Genomic DNA, 14,625 nt, shown 5'->3' with positions numbered 1-14,625 from the left:
TTGTATGAATATTTGCATATATTATTTTTAATTGATATAACCTAACTGGACAATAAAGCAAAGAAAGTGATAAGCCCACCTGTGACATTAAAGTGTCATTCTTAAGCTGGTCTGGAATTCCAGCGATCTTATCAAAACATTTAAACTAATTAATACCAATTATTTGCAAATTTTGGCTCAGGAGCTCAAGCAGAAGGGTTAAAATTGCTCAGGAACTCAGGGCTCAAAGGGTTAAACCACTGCTGTTCTGAATGTGTTTACAACAGTCCAAACTTATAACCACATCCCTTGAACAAATGATACATTTTATAGCATAATCGAGAGTGCAAGTAATTCTTTCAATTCATCTCGAGCACGTCTTTACCCACAGACTACTGCTACTACAACTACTACTGCTGCTGCTGCTGCTTCTATGCTGCTGCTACAACAACTACTACTACTACTACCACCATCGCCACTGCTACTACTTTTGCTACTATCCAAACTATCCAGCAAACAGCCCCACATCCCCCGAAAACGGATTATGGCTACCTACAGGGCGGGGATTAAAAAGAACGGATCGTTCGTTTATTTATTTGTAGTCGGTTTATCTAAGATGATGATATTAGACTGAAAATAAATGGTATTACCATCATTACTATTTGTATTATTATCATTATTCTATCATAATGATGACTATTATTATCATTAATTAGAAATTATCCTTTCTGAAAATCAATGGCAGGGGGAGAAATATTCAAATGAAAAGGGGAGATTGAGATGAGGGGGGTGGGGGAGGGGGGTGGGGGGTGAGGGGGGATTGAGCAAGGAGAAAGAGAGAGAGACAGACAGACAGACAGAGAGAGAGAGAGAGAGAGAGAGAGAGAGAGAGAGAGAGAGAGAGAGAGAGAACTGAATGTGGAAAAGATAGAGTACAAAATGTAAAATAGAGAAGGTGAGTAGGTGATAGGGGAAAGAAAAACATCAGATTGGAAGAGTGTGTGTGAGGGGAGATGTTAATTTGTTAATTTTATTGCTGGTTTACAGAATACGTGGTGATAAGGGAACAAACCAGAATCCAAATATTCCAAGAATGTTTCCACCAAACAAACAAAATCAAATGTATGGATGTAAGATAAAAATTGCTGATCACTAAGTCTGGTTGAAAGACCGCCAACGTTCCAGTGAAGAAATGAAAACGGACACACATCTTTACTTACATTACTTCCATTGACATGCTCGTCATTCACACACATTCCAATTCCAATCTCATTTTCATTCAGAGCCTGGTTTAAATGACATCTTCACATGGAAACTGACCCACCGTCTCCCTTGTATGTTCAACTGATATTTCAGCCTGTACAACGGACAGTGGGGAGCACTGAGAGCCATGATTTGCACGACATCGTGCACTACAGCTGCGCTGCGTGCAACATTCACAACATGACAGTGGCACACTGCTGTCACTTCGTGCATGCTCACGGTCAACTTGGCACTTCAGTGTCAAATGAAAAAGATCTACCCTTGTAGATTTACCCGGATTATGTTTATCCGCAGAATGTTTTCTTTTTCTTTTTTTTTTACAGGGCAGGCCGTATCCCTATTTGATTTCTTGCAACTGACCTTACTGAGAGCAAACTTTTCCCCCTCAATGAGAAGGTGGTCAAATACCATGGTTTCCCTTTTATTCTGATCTCTGGCAGCATTTAAGTGTGGCCCTAATTTCTTCCTGACATCACGGGCTCTTTGTGTGTAATCTTCTGAAATGAAAATCCTACTGTCCTTGAGTTGTTGTTTTTGGGGGTTTTTTACCTTAGAATTTCTTCCTTGTCTCCATAAAAAGTACAGCGGGCAATAGTGAGTGAATCTGGCTTGTTACTAAGGCGATGTAGTCTATCAAATTGTACAGACTGTGAAAGTTCGAGTTTATCAGTTAACAAATCCTGAATCATGTTTTTACAATCTGTTTTGGTCTCCCCATCCCTTTTCGACATTCCATAAAATATCAGATTGTTTCTTTTGGATCGTCCTCCCATGTCGTCAACTTTCTTTTCAAGATTACCAATCCTGTCTTTCATTAGTCCATTCTCTCTTTTCAGTGAGTCATTCTGTGCACGCAGATCCCGAATTGTCTCTTTAATCTCTTGGAAATGTTCTTTCAGTTCAACAACAGAACCATTGACACTTCAGTTCCTTGGCCATGGTGTCCACCCATCTTACCATCAAAATTACTGTCCATACCCGTCAGCATTTTCTTGATGTCCTGCAATAATGGATTGTCAGTTAATTTCCAACTGCTGTAGACGACTGGGAATCCATGTCAGAAACTACAGAACTGCCAGTACTCATACGGCGACTCATAAGACGGGACTGCCTAATGGTACTGCTGGACTTGGTTGGTCTCCGCGTCTCCACAACGTAGCAACAGGTCACTGAAGAAAAAACACGGAGATCACCAGCCCTACCATGACACGGGTGGCACGACTGCGAGCATTGAGCACGGGAATGTCATTGCCAACTTGACTCTGGCTCGCTTGGACATAAAATTTAAGTAAATCCAGAAGAAACCTCCACATTTCAGACGAAAATCCAGTGCAGCAGAAGGCATTCTGTATCTGCCACAAAATCAGTGGGTCTACACAACTTATAATGTGACTGGTTTACCCAAATTATCAATTAAACGCGGAGCTCAGAAAACGCGTCTGACCCGGTCCACTGGCAGCTGCTCACCCCACGAGTGAACGGGGGAGTTGCAGCCCATGAACGAAGAAGAAGACCAAGACCAAGAACAAGAAAAAAAATACTTCGTCTGTTGCTGCTGCTGTTGAAACTGCTGCTGCTATTGCTGTTGCTGCTGTTACAATATCAACAACAACTACTACTACTTCTATTATTACTACTGCTACTACTACTACTACTATCAACACCACCACCACCGCCACCACGAAAACCAGTCGCGCCAGTATTGTCACAGCAACAAACAGGTCAGTTGGTGCGGTCTTTTCCTCCTCTCTCTCTTTTCCAGTCAGTACGTATAACTTTTAAAAAGAAATCTCTAAGCAAGGTTAATTCCGTCTGGGCGGCCTTTGTGGCCTGTGATATTCCGCTTCACTTTATTTTCCATGGCAGTGTCCCCAGTCAGGGGAAAGATAACCAACCGTGACAGTGTACAACCCGTGGGATGATGACATTAGCGGTGCAAACTGTCCACTTGAGTGTGACCCTCCATCACGCGATGAAATGAGAGGAGTAGACGTTTAGAATCAAAGGAGCGGAAAACGTTTATCTTTTGGGTGAGTCACGGTTATGTAATTTCAACGTGGACTTAGAAGTAAAAAAAAAGACTCCCCCCACCCCCTAAACAAAAAACAAAGAAAATCCATCTTGAGACAAGATAACTGCATCTCTCTCTCTCTCTCTCTCTCTCTCTCTCTCTCTGTCTGTCTGTCTGTATGTCTGGCTGGCTGGCTGGGTGGCTGGCTGGTTGGCTGGCTGTTTATGTCTATCTGTCTGTCTTTCAATGTATGTATCAGTGTCATCAGCTGTACACCCGTCTCAAGCAGACTTATTACCATCCGCATTTCTGCCAAACCCCACAACCTGACAATCATCCAGGTCTATGCTCCAACGACAGACCATGACGATGAGGAAACGGAGGAGTTTTACGAACAGATTGACTCCATCATAGCAACAGTCCCAAAGAAAGACATGCTGATAATCCAGGGAGACTGGAATGCCAAGGTAGGCCCAGATGCCTGCCAGAATTGGGCAGGAACAACTGGTAAATTCGGCATTGGGGAAACCAACGACAGAGGCCTCAGATTGCTGGAGTTGCCAAAAGCCATCGCCTTACCCTAGCCAATACTCTCCATCCGCACAAGCTGTCCAGAAGCGCAACCTGGCACTCACCAAATGGGCAAGTCCACAACCAGATAGACTTCATCCTGACCTCCACAACGCTACAAGTCTAGTATCAACAAAGCCAACACAAGGATGTTCCCAGGAGCTGATATCGGCAGCGATCATGATCTTGTCTTGGCAACCTTCAAGCTCAAGCTGAAGTGCAAGCGTTGTCCAAGGAATCCCCGTATCCGCTTTGACCTAGAAAAGCTGAAGGACCCCGAAATCGCGGATGTGTTCCAGGCTCAAGTAGGCGGGAAGTTCGCAGCCCTCAACTTAATGGACATCGACGTAGACACCCTTGCTAACAACATCAAAGAGGTGCTAACTACAACAGCTGAACAAGTTGTGGGAAAAAAGCGAAAAAGGATCCAACCATGGGTGACAAATGAGGTCCTAGATCTGTGCGACAAGCGTCGAGAACTGAGGAAAAAGAAACACTCTAGTAATGAAGCCAGGACGAAGCACCAACAGGTGAACAGAGAAGTCAGGACGAAGATGAAGGCAGCCAAAGAAAACTGGATAGAGGAGCAGTGCGAAGAAGCTGAGAAAGGCATGGAAGCAGGGAACAGCAAAAGGGCCTATAGCACCCTCAAGACCCTCACCAAGACTAGCCAGCCAAGATCAGCTGTCATCGAAGATAAGGATGGCAAGCTACTGACAGATAGCGAAGAAGTCCTGAAGAGGTGGACAGAATACTGTGACGGCCTCTACAACTACCAGCTCAATCCAGACTCATCTATATTGCAGGACAACCCACGATCCACAGACTGTGAGGAAAATCTCCAAGTATTGAAGGAGGAGGTTGAGGCTGCAATACAGAGTCTGAAGCCAGAGAAATCCCAAGGAGTGGACAACGTCCCATCTGAGCTTTTGAAGTACGGAGGAAAGGAGACCACAGAAGCACTAACAATGCTATGTCAGAACATCTGGACAGAAAAGAAGTGGCCAACAGAATGGACCCAATCGCTGGTGATTCCTCTACCCAAGAAGGGCAACCTCAAGCAGTGTCAAAATTACAGGACTATAAGTCTAATTAGCCACCCAAGCAAAGTCATGCTCCACATCATCCTCAACCGATTGAAATCCAAGGCTGAGGAGCTGCTATCAGAAGAACAAGCAGGCTTTAGAAAAGGGAGGAGCACTGTCGAACAAATATTCAACTGTCGAGTCATTGAAAAACATCTACAACACCAAAAGGACATCTTTCACAACTTCATCGACTTCAAGAAGGCATTCGATCGGGTGTGGCACAGCGGCCTCTGGCAAGTACTGAGAGACTTCAACATTGATGAAGGGCTCATTCAAGTCATCCAGGCCCTCTACGAACATTCCAGCAGCGCAGTGCTCCTCAACAATCAACAAGGACAGTTCTTTCGGACCACAGTCGGAGTCAGGCAAGGATGCCTATTATCCCCAATACTTTTCAACATCTTTCTGGAGAGAATTATGCAGGAGGCCCTTGAAGACCACCACACCTCCATCACCATTGGCGGTAGGCCAGTCTGCAATCTGCGATTCGCAGACGACATCGACCTCATGGGGGGCACTAACACCGAGCTCCAGGATCTAACAAACAGACTCACTACAAGAGCAAATGCTTACGGCATGGAGGTCAGCACAGAGAAGTCAAAGGTCATGGTCAACAGCACAACTAACATCAGTGCCAACATAACCATGAATGGTGAGCCCTTGGAAGAAGTGACCAGCTTCAAGTACCTGGGAGCAACCCTGTCCAAAGACGGCACCTGCACAGCAGAAATCCGAAATAGGATTAATTCTGCAACGGCAGCGATGGCCAGACTGAACAGGGTATGGAAGAGTAACATCAGATTCCACACAAAATTCCTGCTCTACAAGTCACTGGTGGTCTCCATCCTCTTATATGGATGTGAGACATGGACACTGATGGCAGAAACAGAAAGAAGAATCCAAACATTCGAAACCAAGTTCTTGAGGAGACTACTACACATCTCCTACAAGGAGCACAAGACCAATGACTATGTGCGGAAGCCCCAAGAACCACTGCTGGCGACTGTCAAACGACGGAAGATGGCATGGTTTGGTCACGTCATACGACATACCACCCTCTCCAAAACCATCCTGCAAGGGACTGTAGAGGGAGGGCGCAGACGGGGGCGGCAGAAAAAAAGCTGGTCTGACAACGTCAAGGAATGGACCAAAATGACGATGCCAGATCTCCTCACGACAGCTGCCAACAGAACGGCGTGGCGAGCTATGACATCTTCCTCATGTCCCCCCAACGACCCCAGCGGTCAAGGGAATGAGTGAGTGAGTGAGTGATTGTAGACGTCAGCGTGAACATTCATGTGATTTACCAACGTTTATGTGGGCGGGCTGTTCTGTTTTTGTTTTTTTTCAGTGTCTCATTCATTCAGTTCACGGTTCCATGACTGAACGCTTGCTTTCCACAAGGAGTGGACCAACAACTTGCTCGTATTGACCCAAGTACACAGACAGTGTAAATAACCATTTATTACAAAGAGAAAAAGCTTACGTGATCTGCACGTTCACTCTTTTGTTACGCTCACTGAACAGCACATACGGGACTAAATTTTGCTGAATCCGCGATGAATGCGATAGTATCATACATATTTAAGACTTTTTTCCCCTGAGAATAAAGATACGTGAAACGGACGCATTGATTTTTATTTTTATTTTATTTTGTTTTATTCTTTTCTTCTTCTTTTTTTTTTTTTGAAGTTGAAATGCTCACTTAAAATGCATTATTAGTATTCACGAGGAATCAGTTCCATTTTTAAAGGCTGGACCAAATCCTTTGGGAATCTAAAATGTTGCCATTGAAAACTGTATTTCTCTGTCTCAGTCTCTGTCTGTCTGTCTGTCTGTCTGTCTCTCTCTCTCTCTCTCTCTATATATATATATATATATATATATATATAGTTCACACTCTCTTCGTGTCCTGAGCTCCACTCCTTGCAGAAAACACTGAGGTAAATACCAAGACCGGTAGAATATTAAAAAAAAAAAAAAGAAAAAAAAAAGAGACCTGCCCAGTCTTACCTGATTTTTCCTGACTTTTACTCACTGGTTGCTATTTAACCAGCATGTAAAGCTTTCACTTCTGTACCCTTGCTGTTTTACAGCGAAAATTTGCTGCTTTTTAAGAATACAAGTTGTTTTTTTTTTTAAGACATGCAGAGCCCACTGTTGTTGATAGATCACTCTATCTAGCATCATCAGACAGAAGCTGAAAAAGGTGGAAGGGGGGGGGGGGGTGAGGACAGGAGGCTAACGGGTCTGGGAGTACAGTTGGGGAACTACGTGCTCCTGGCAAATGTTTGATGACAATGACATTTTGCTTGCTGTGCCGGCACATCTGCTTTCTCTCTTCCATCGCTTATCGCGCTGCGACGAAAAAAAAACCCATGCTTCCTCATGAACGTGTGAGATGGCGTGTCAAATAGGAGTACCTGACCTTCGATGTGTGTGCGTGGCATTGTTGAATTTACGTGTGCGCGCGCGCGTTTATGTGTGTGTCGGGTGGTGGGGAATAGGTTGGTCATTAATACGAAATTAATGTGCACATACGTTATTATTCGGTGTGTGTGTGTGTGTGTGTGTGTGTGTGTGTGTGTGTGTGTGTGTGCTGGTGCGGGTTGCAGTTTTTTTGGTGTGGGTTAGATACAATGTGTACAGTCAGTGCGCGCGTGTGTGTGTTGTGTGTGTGTGTGTGTGTGTGTGTGTGTGTGTGTGTGTGTGTGTGTGCACGCGCGCACGTCTCTCTCTCTCTCTCTCTCTCTCTCTCTCCCAACAACCATTTTATTATCACAAATTACGTCTCCAAAAGCCGAGTATTGCGCCGTCACCATTTAGCCCCACACCCCACCCCCCTTCAACCCCCTGCCCACACCCACCAGTCCCTCTCTCCCCTGACCTGCATCTCTATCACTGTACAGGACACAATTACGCTACGCCCCTTCCCACTTCCCTCCCTCCACAGACACAATTCTGCAAGTAAGCAGAACACCTCTCTCCAAGTCCCCACAGTCCCTTCTCTCTCTTGGTTCCAACCCGCCCCTCAGGGCAGACAATCAACCAAGGAAAAGGTGTTATTACTTATTCATAGGTAGGGGCGGTAAGTTTCCTCTCTCTCTCTCTCTCTCTCTCTCTCTCTCTCTCTCTCTCTCTCTCTCTCTCTCTCTCTCTCTCTCTCTATCTCTGCGGAAATCTCCTCCCTTGGTCAAATTTCTCTGGACGGCGGCAAAGAAGCGCTTACGCAATTTAACCTGCTGCTCAACCATTTATCTAATGGTTAAAAAAAAAAAAAAAAAAAAAAATATATATATATATATATATATATATATATATATATATATATATATATATATATATATATATATATATATTCTAATAAGGTTATTTTGAAAAGTGATTGTTTAAAACATCGAATAGGTAATTTCAGTGAATTAATTTGCTATTTTTGTTGTTGTTTTTTTTGTTTTTTTGTTTTTTATAGTTGCTTTCTTTTCTTTCTTGTTTGGTTGTTCGTTCTTATGCAGTTGGATATGGCATAATAACACAAACATAACACACAGACCATCAAGAAAGACATTGGTACTAAAAACAGTAAGCCTGCACCAACACAAATAGTATCATGCCTTTTATATTGACAAAGAGTCAGCCAATAAACAAACAGGAGCATTCAGGGAGGCTGAATTCTAGGAACGGAGCGTAAAATCACTTTTTTTCTTTTCTTTTTTTCGGGGGTTTATGGTGTTTGTGTGTGTGTGTGTGTGTGTGTGTGTGTGTGTTTATTTTTTACGCGACATTTCATCATATCATCATCTGAGGGACGTTCCAGAATTGCTTTGAGGTCAATCGGAAACAACATCATTGACAGTTAGCTCTCTCTCTCTCTCTCTCTCTCTGTGTGTGTGTGTGTGTGTGTGTGTGTGTGTGTGTGCATCTCTGCTTTTTGTGCCCTGGTCTCTCAGTTTGTGTCAACTCTCTCTCTTTCCTGTGTGTGTGTGTGTGTGTGTGTGTGTGTGTGTGACTTTATTTATCTGTCTATCTATTCATTTATTCATCCATTTACTTATTCGTTTATTGATTTATTCATTTATCTATTTATTTATTCACATATTTATCAATTTATCTGTTTGTTTACTTAATTATTTATTCATTGCCACAGCAAAGCATGATACGCGAGCGGAAAGAGACCCCAGATGGTGCCTGGTGAACAGCAAAGTGAAATGTCATCGTCATCAAATATTTTCCAGGAACCGGTAGATTGTTCCCCTGCAACCCCCCCTCCCCCCCGCCCCCCCTCCGGCCCCCGTTCCATCCTCTGCCCCTCCCCCAGCCCCCCCCCCCAACCACACCCTCCCCTCCGCCAACACTCCTCCACCACACGCCTTGTGAGCTCCTGTCAGATTTTTTTGACATTCCGGAAGTAGACCAGTTTACATTCATGTCTTATGAGGGCCTGTTTATGTTTAGATAAAGGAAGTATGAAGGTGGGGTTTATGTAATTTGGTTGGCGTTCGGTTGCTTGGTTTGTTGAAAGTGTCACACCTCTGTAGAAAAAAAGAAAGTGTTTTGGGATGTATTCGGTATACTGTATTGTATTGTATTGTATTGTACTGTATTGCATTGCATTGCATTGTATTCCATTGCACTGCATTATACTGGAATAGACTGTACGTTATTGCATTGTATTGCAGTGCATTGCATTGGACTGCATTGGATTGGACTGGTTTGGTGGGATTGGAAAAGAATGCACTGTAAACAATAATTCTTACCAGATGTCTAAAGATACGTTGTTTTGTGCTGTATTGTATTCGTTTGTATTGTGTGGTGTCATGTCGTACCGTATCGTTATGTATTGCATTGTATTGCATTTGTGTCGTGTGGTGTCATGTCGTATCGTATCGTTATGTATTGCATTGTATTGCATTTGTGTCGTGTGGTGTCATGTCGTACCGTATCGTTATGTATTGCATTGTATTGCATTTGTGTCGTGTGGTGTCATGTCGTATCGTATCGTTATGTATTGCAATGTATTGCATTGTGTCGTGTGATGTCATGTCGTATCGTATCGTTATGTATTGCATTGCATTGCATTGTGTCGTGTGATGTCATGTCGTATCGTATCGTTATGTATTGTATTGCATTGCATTGTGTCGTGTGATGTCATGTCGTATCGTATCGTTATGTATTGTATTGTATTGCATTAGGTCTTGTGGTGTCATGTCGTATCGTATCGTTATGTATTGTATTGTATTGCATTGTGTCGTGTGGTGTCATGTCGTATCGTATCGTTATGTATTGCATTGCATTGCATTGTGTCGTGTGATGTCATGTCGTATCGTATCGTTATGTATTGTATTGTATTGCATTAGGTCTTGTGGTGTCATGTCGTATCGTATCGTTATGTATTGTATTGTATTGCATTGTGTCGTGTGGTGTCATGTCGTATCGTATCGTTATGTATTGCATTGCATTGCATTGTGTCGTGTGGTGTCATGTCGTATCGTATCGTTATGTATTGTATTGCATTGTGTTGCACTGTACTGTATTGTACATCATGCCATTCAGTGTGCTTAAAAAAACAAAAAACAAAAACAAAAAAAAACCAACTACCAAAGAGGTGTCCATGCTACAATTCCATCGTAAATACCCACCGGAAAACAGACATATATGCAGCCAGCATGTCTCATATGGGAGGGCTGAAAACTGCCACTCAGAGATCGGCCATGTACAACACAGCTCTCTTGTAGAAAGCAGACAACATGAAAAACTCGACCTATCAAAGCATAACTTAAAAAGAGAATTATAACAAACAGAATGGCTTAATTCAACCACATTTCAAGGCACATTTGTTTGAAATATTAGGATAACTCCTGCAAAACTTCGAAATCTACACCTTGCAGCTTTCACATATTTTGTTCGGGCAAATTGCAACCTCAATTTCAACAATATGAACTCTTTTAGATGTTTATCATTATAGCTTGAAAATAAGAAAATGATGGTGATGTTGATGATGACGATGGTACTGGAAGTAACAAAAACAAACACTTTATGAAAAATGTAAAAATATATCGGGGTCTCGAACCAGCAGAGGGCAGTAAAGAAATCGGCGCAAGGTTTGCACACTGACCTTATAAAGCCAACAGGAATAAGAACAATAGTCAGAAGCTGGAATTGCACACAGATTGACTAACGAGACTAAATAGCAATACAATACAATACAACACAACACAATACAATACAGTATAATACAATGGAAAACAGTGAAATCCATTATTCTCTTCTTTTTCTTTCATTTATTTAAAAAAATAACGAAAATCGCAGCGTTGAATGTTCTACCTTTCTATTTCTTCTGCTTCTTCTTCTCTTCTTCTTTCATTCCCCCCAGATTTTCAAAGATCGCAGCATTGTACATATTTGGATGTCCTATCTCCATCGGGCCCTACCTAGACCGTCGGCATACGTTTTCCCTCCATCTATAGCATGTGGAAAAAATCCATACGTGAATTCTATGGTCTATCCCGAATATGAAGCTTCAGTGTCCTGATCTGTCAAAGGCCAGGCACAAGTTTAGCTGATGACAAAAGGCTTGGTGCAGCAATATTGAAACATTTGTCAATGTCTGCATTGTAAAGGGCCAGTATACAAACTTTTCTTTTCTTAAAATCTGAGAATAAAAGACATCCGAGTCAAACCTCGGAGACAGTCAGGATTAAGGTGTTATACAAGGCTGGACTTTCACTGAAATGAACAGAACAAAATAGCCGTGTTTGTTGATCGGTCTGTGTGTCTGTATATCATATCTCTGAGTGTCTGCCTCACGAGCATACTCTCTCTCTCTCTCTCTCTCTCTCTCTCTCTCTCTCTCTCTCTCTCTCTCTCTCTCTCTGTATATATATATATATATATATATATATATATATATATATATATATATATATATATATACCTCACAAACACACACACACACACACACACACACACACACACACACTGCTTCACCTCCCTTCCTGCACACACAAACAGTAAAACATTCACATAGCCACTAACCTCTGTATTCGCCCCCACCTCCTCCGTCCCCCGCCCCCCCACAAACACACAACCAACACATGCACACAGACAGACAGACAGACAGACAGACACACACACACACACACACACACACACACACACACACACACACACACACACACACACACACACACACTCATTCACTCACTCACAGCTACATATAACCTGACGCGTGGCTCAAACAGCAAACAAATTGTGCGCGCTCACATTGTCACTCACCCACAAACACTGACTCAATATCTCACCACTACAAAGTCAATCTCGGTCTCCACGACTGGCTTGGCTCCTCGTATTTGTGTCCACAATTGACCCAAAGAAACCGTTCTGGCACGACTAGACACCAGTTCTGCAGGAACTGCACAGAACTGCTGGACCTTTGTGTGTGTGCGTGCGTGTGTGTGTGTGTGTGTGTGTGTGTGTGTGTGTGTGTGTGTGTGTGTGCGGGGGGGTGCTGTGTGTAAGAGTGTGCGTGCGTGTGTGTGTTTGGCTGTGTGTGTGTCTGTGTGTCAAGTCAAGTCAAGTCAACATTTTTATTTCAAGGTGGTAATTGAATAAGCAACAACTGATCTTTTTTTTTTTTTTTTACACCAAACCATCTGCGTGTGTCTGTGCCTGTGTGCGTATCTGTGTGTGTGTGCGTGTGCTTGCGTGTGTGTCTGTGGACGTGTGTGTGAGATCCGCCTTGACTTGGTTTGCTCGGAACCGGCAACAGATGTGAGGAATTGATAACACCAAGAGATTCTGATGCTGAAGTGATTGGAAAGGGGGGATACAGTGGTGCAATTGTGAGTGTGTGTGGGAAGGGGTTGGGGGGGGGGGGGGGGGCAGGGGGTTGGGGGGGGGGCAGTTGGTGTGCGGTGGGGGGAAAGCAGTGCCAGACAAGTTAAAAACAAATTCTTCCCGATAGTTCCCGTTTCTCTGGTCTCCACCATTGGCTCTCTATGCTTATCTCTAAGAACGGGAAGGTGGCAGAATGGATAAGACGCTCATCATGACAGTACTGTAGCCGTGAGGTTGTGGCTTCCAATCCCGCTCTCGCTCTTTCTCCCAGGTTTGACTGGAAAATCAAACGTAGCGTCGTGTCGTTCTCATGAGACGATGAAGCGAGGACCCTTGTTCAGCACTGAAGAGGAACCCATAGCAACAAAGGTGTTATCCTCACCAGCAACCGTGGCGAAGTGGTTAGCGTCGGCTGGGAGGACACGGGTTCGAATCCCAGCGGAGGTCGGTTTTCCGGCCCCGAGGCCAGAACCTACCTAGGGTTGAGTGTGTGCTGTGGGTATAAATGGGAAGATTGGGACCACACAGTGTGATATGGGCTTAAATGGGAAGATTGGGACCACACAGTGTGATATGGGCTTAAATGGGAAGACTGGGGCCACACAGTGTGATATGGGCTTAAATGGGAAGACTGGGACCACACAGTGTGATATGGGCTTAAATGGGAAGACTGGGACCACACAGTGTGATATGGGCTTATATGGGAAGACTGGTACGACACAGTTGAGTGTCGTCCACTTCACGGATCGATGCGTCTTTGGGTGTGTTGCTTTCCTGACCAACACCGCAAATGTCTGTATCTTCCGGGCCTGGTTGACGCTGGGATATCATTATGACAGGAAGCGTAGAGAGAACAGCTTTGCCACGTAGACCCCAACCTCAATGAACATAAAATCGCATCTTTCAGCAGCTTGCGTGCACCACATCGGTTTTAAAAGGAAAACCCTGATAAACGCAAAACAGGCGTTCCGTAAGACGTGAATTAGAATGTCCATAGAGAAACAAAAAAAGCCCACGAAGCAGACTTTTTTTTTCTGAGAAACATAACTGCGGATAATAGATGCAAAACTGGAATGTAGAACGACTCCAGTGAGGGATTCTAATCGCCTTCATGTAAATGGTAAGGAAGCTGCTTTACATGGAAACGAGGACGATGACCTGGCCACACGGACAAGGAATTTAAACAGCCATTTTGCTTAAACTGAAAAGGAAGAGAGAGAGAGAGAGAGAGAGAGAGAGAGAGAGAGAGAGAGAGAGACAGAGACAGAGACAGAGAGAGATAGTGAGATAGAGACAGAGAGAGTAAGGAGACAGACAGACAGACTGAACGAGACAGGGAGGGACAGAGATAGAGACAGAGAGACACCCAGTGATAGAGAGAGAGAGAGAAGAAGAACAAGAAGAAGAAGAAGAAGAAGCAGAAGAAAAAGAAGAAGAAGGCAAACACACACACACACACACACACACACACACACACACACACACACACACACACACACACATACACGCATGCACACAAGGTCTGACTAAGCGCATTGGGATATGCTGCTCTCAGGCATATGCATTGCAGATGCGGTGTAACGTATATGGGTTAATCCGAAAGCGTTCCATAAAAAGGTAAAAAGGTAAAAAAAAAAAAAAAAATCCCCAGAGAAACGAAATAGGCCTTCAAAGCAGACGCCTTTTTTTCTTTTTTTATTTTTTTTTTTTTTTTTAGTTCGTCTAAAATCAAAGAAAGACTGATACTGCATGGGATAACACATGCAAAACAGGAATGTAGAACGAGTCCAGTGAGGGAGTTTTAATCCCCGTCGTGTGAATGGTAAAGAAGCTGTTTTCCATAGAAACGAGAGCGATGTCCCACACAGACAAGGAATTTGA

General features: G+C 43.6%; 1 protein-coding gene across 1 annotated transcript in view; it reads left to right on the top strand.

The window, feature by feature from the left end:
- The first annotated feature begins 3,972 nt into the window (after nucleotides 1–3,972).
- The window catches only part of LOC143297138 (uncharacterized), a 42,149-nt gene continuing 31,496 nt past the window's right edge, over nucleotides 3,973–14,625 (top strand). The window contains exon 1 of the mRNA XM_076609314.1: nucleotides 3,973–4,651. Within this exon, the coding sequence (XP_076465429.1) occupies nucleotides 3,973–4,651 (679 nt within the window). The remainder of the gene's footprint in view (nucleotides 4,652–14,625) is intronic.

This window comes from Babylonia areolata, chromosome 22, assembly GCF_041734735.1.
Source record: "Babylonia areolata isolate BAREFJ2019XMU chromosome 22, ASM4173473v1, whole genome shotgun sequence".
NCBI lineage: Eukaryota > Metazoa > Mollusca > Gastropoda > Neogastropoda > Buccinidae > Babylonia > Babylonia areolata.
Note: the sequence above shows the minus strand (reverse complement) of the source record. Positions and strands in the feature narration are given on the sequence as shown.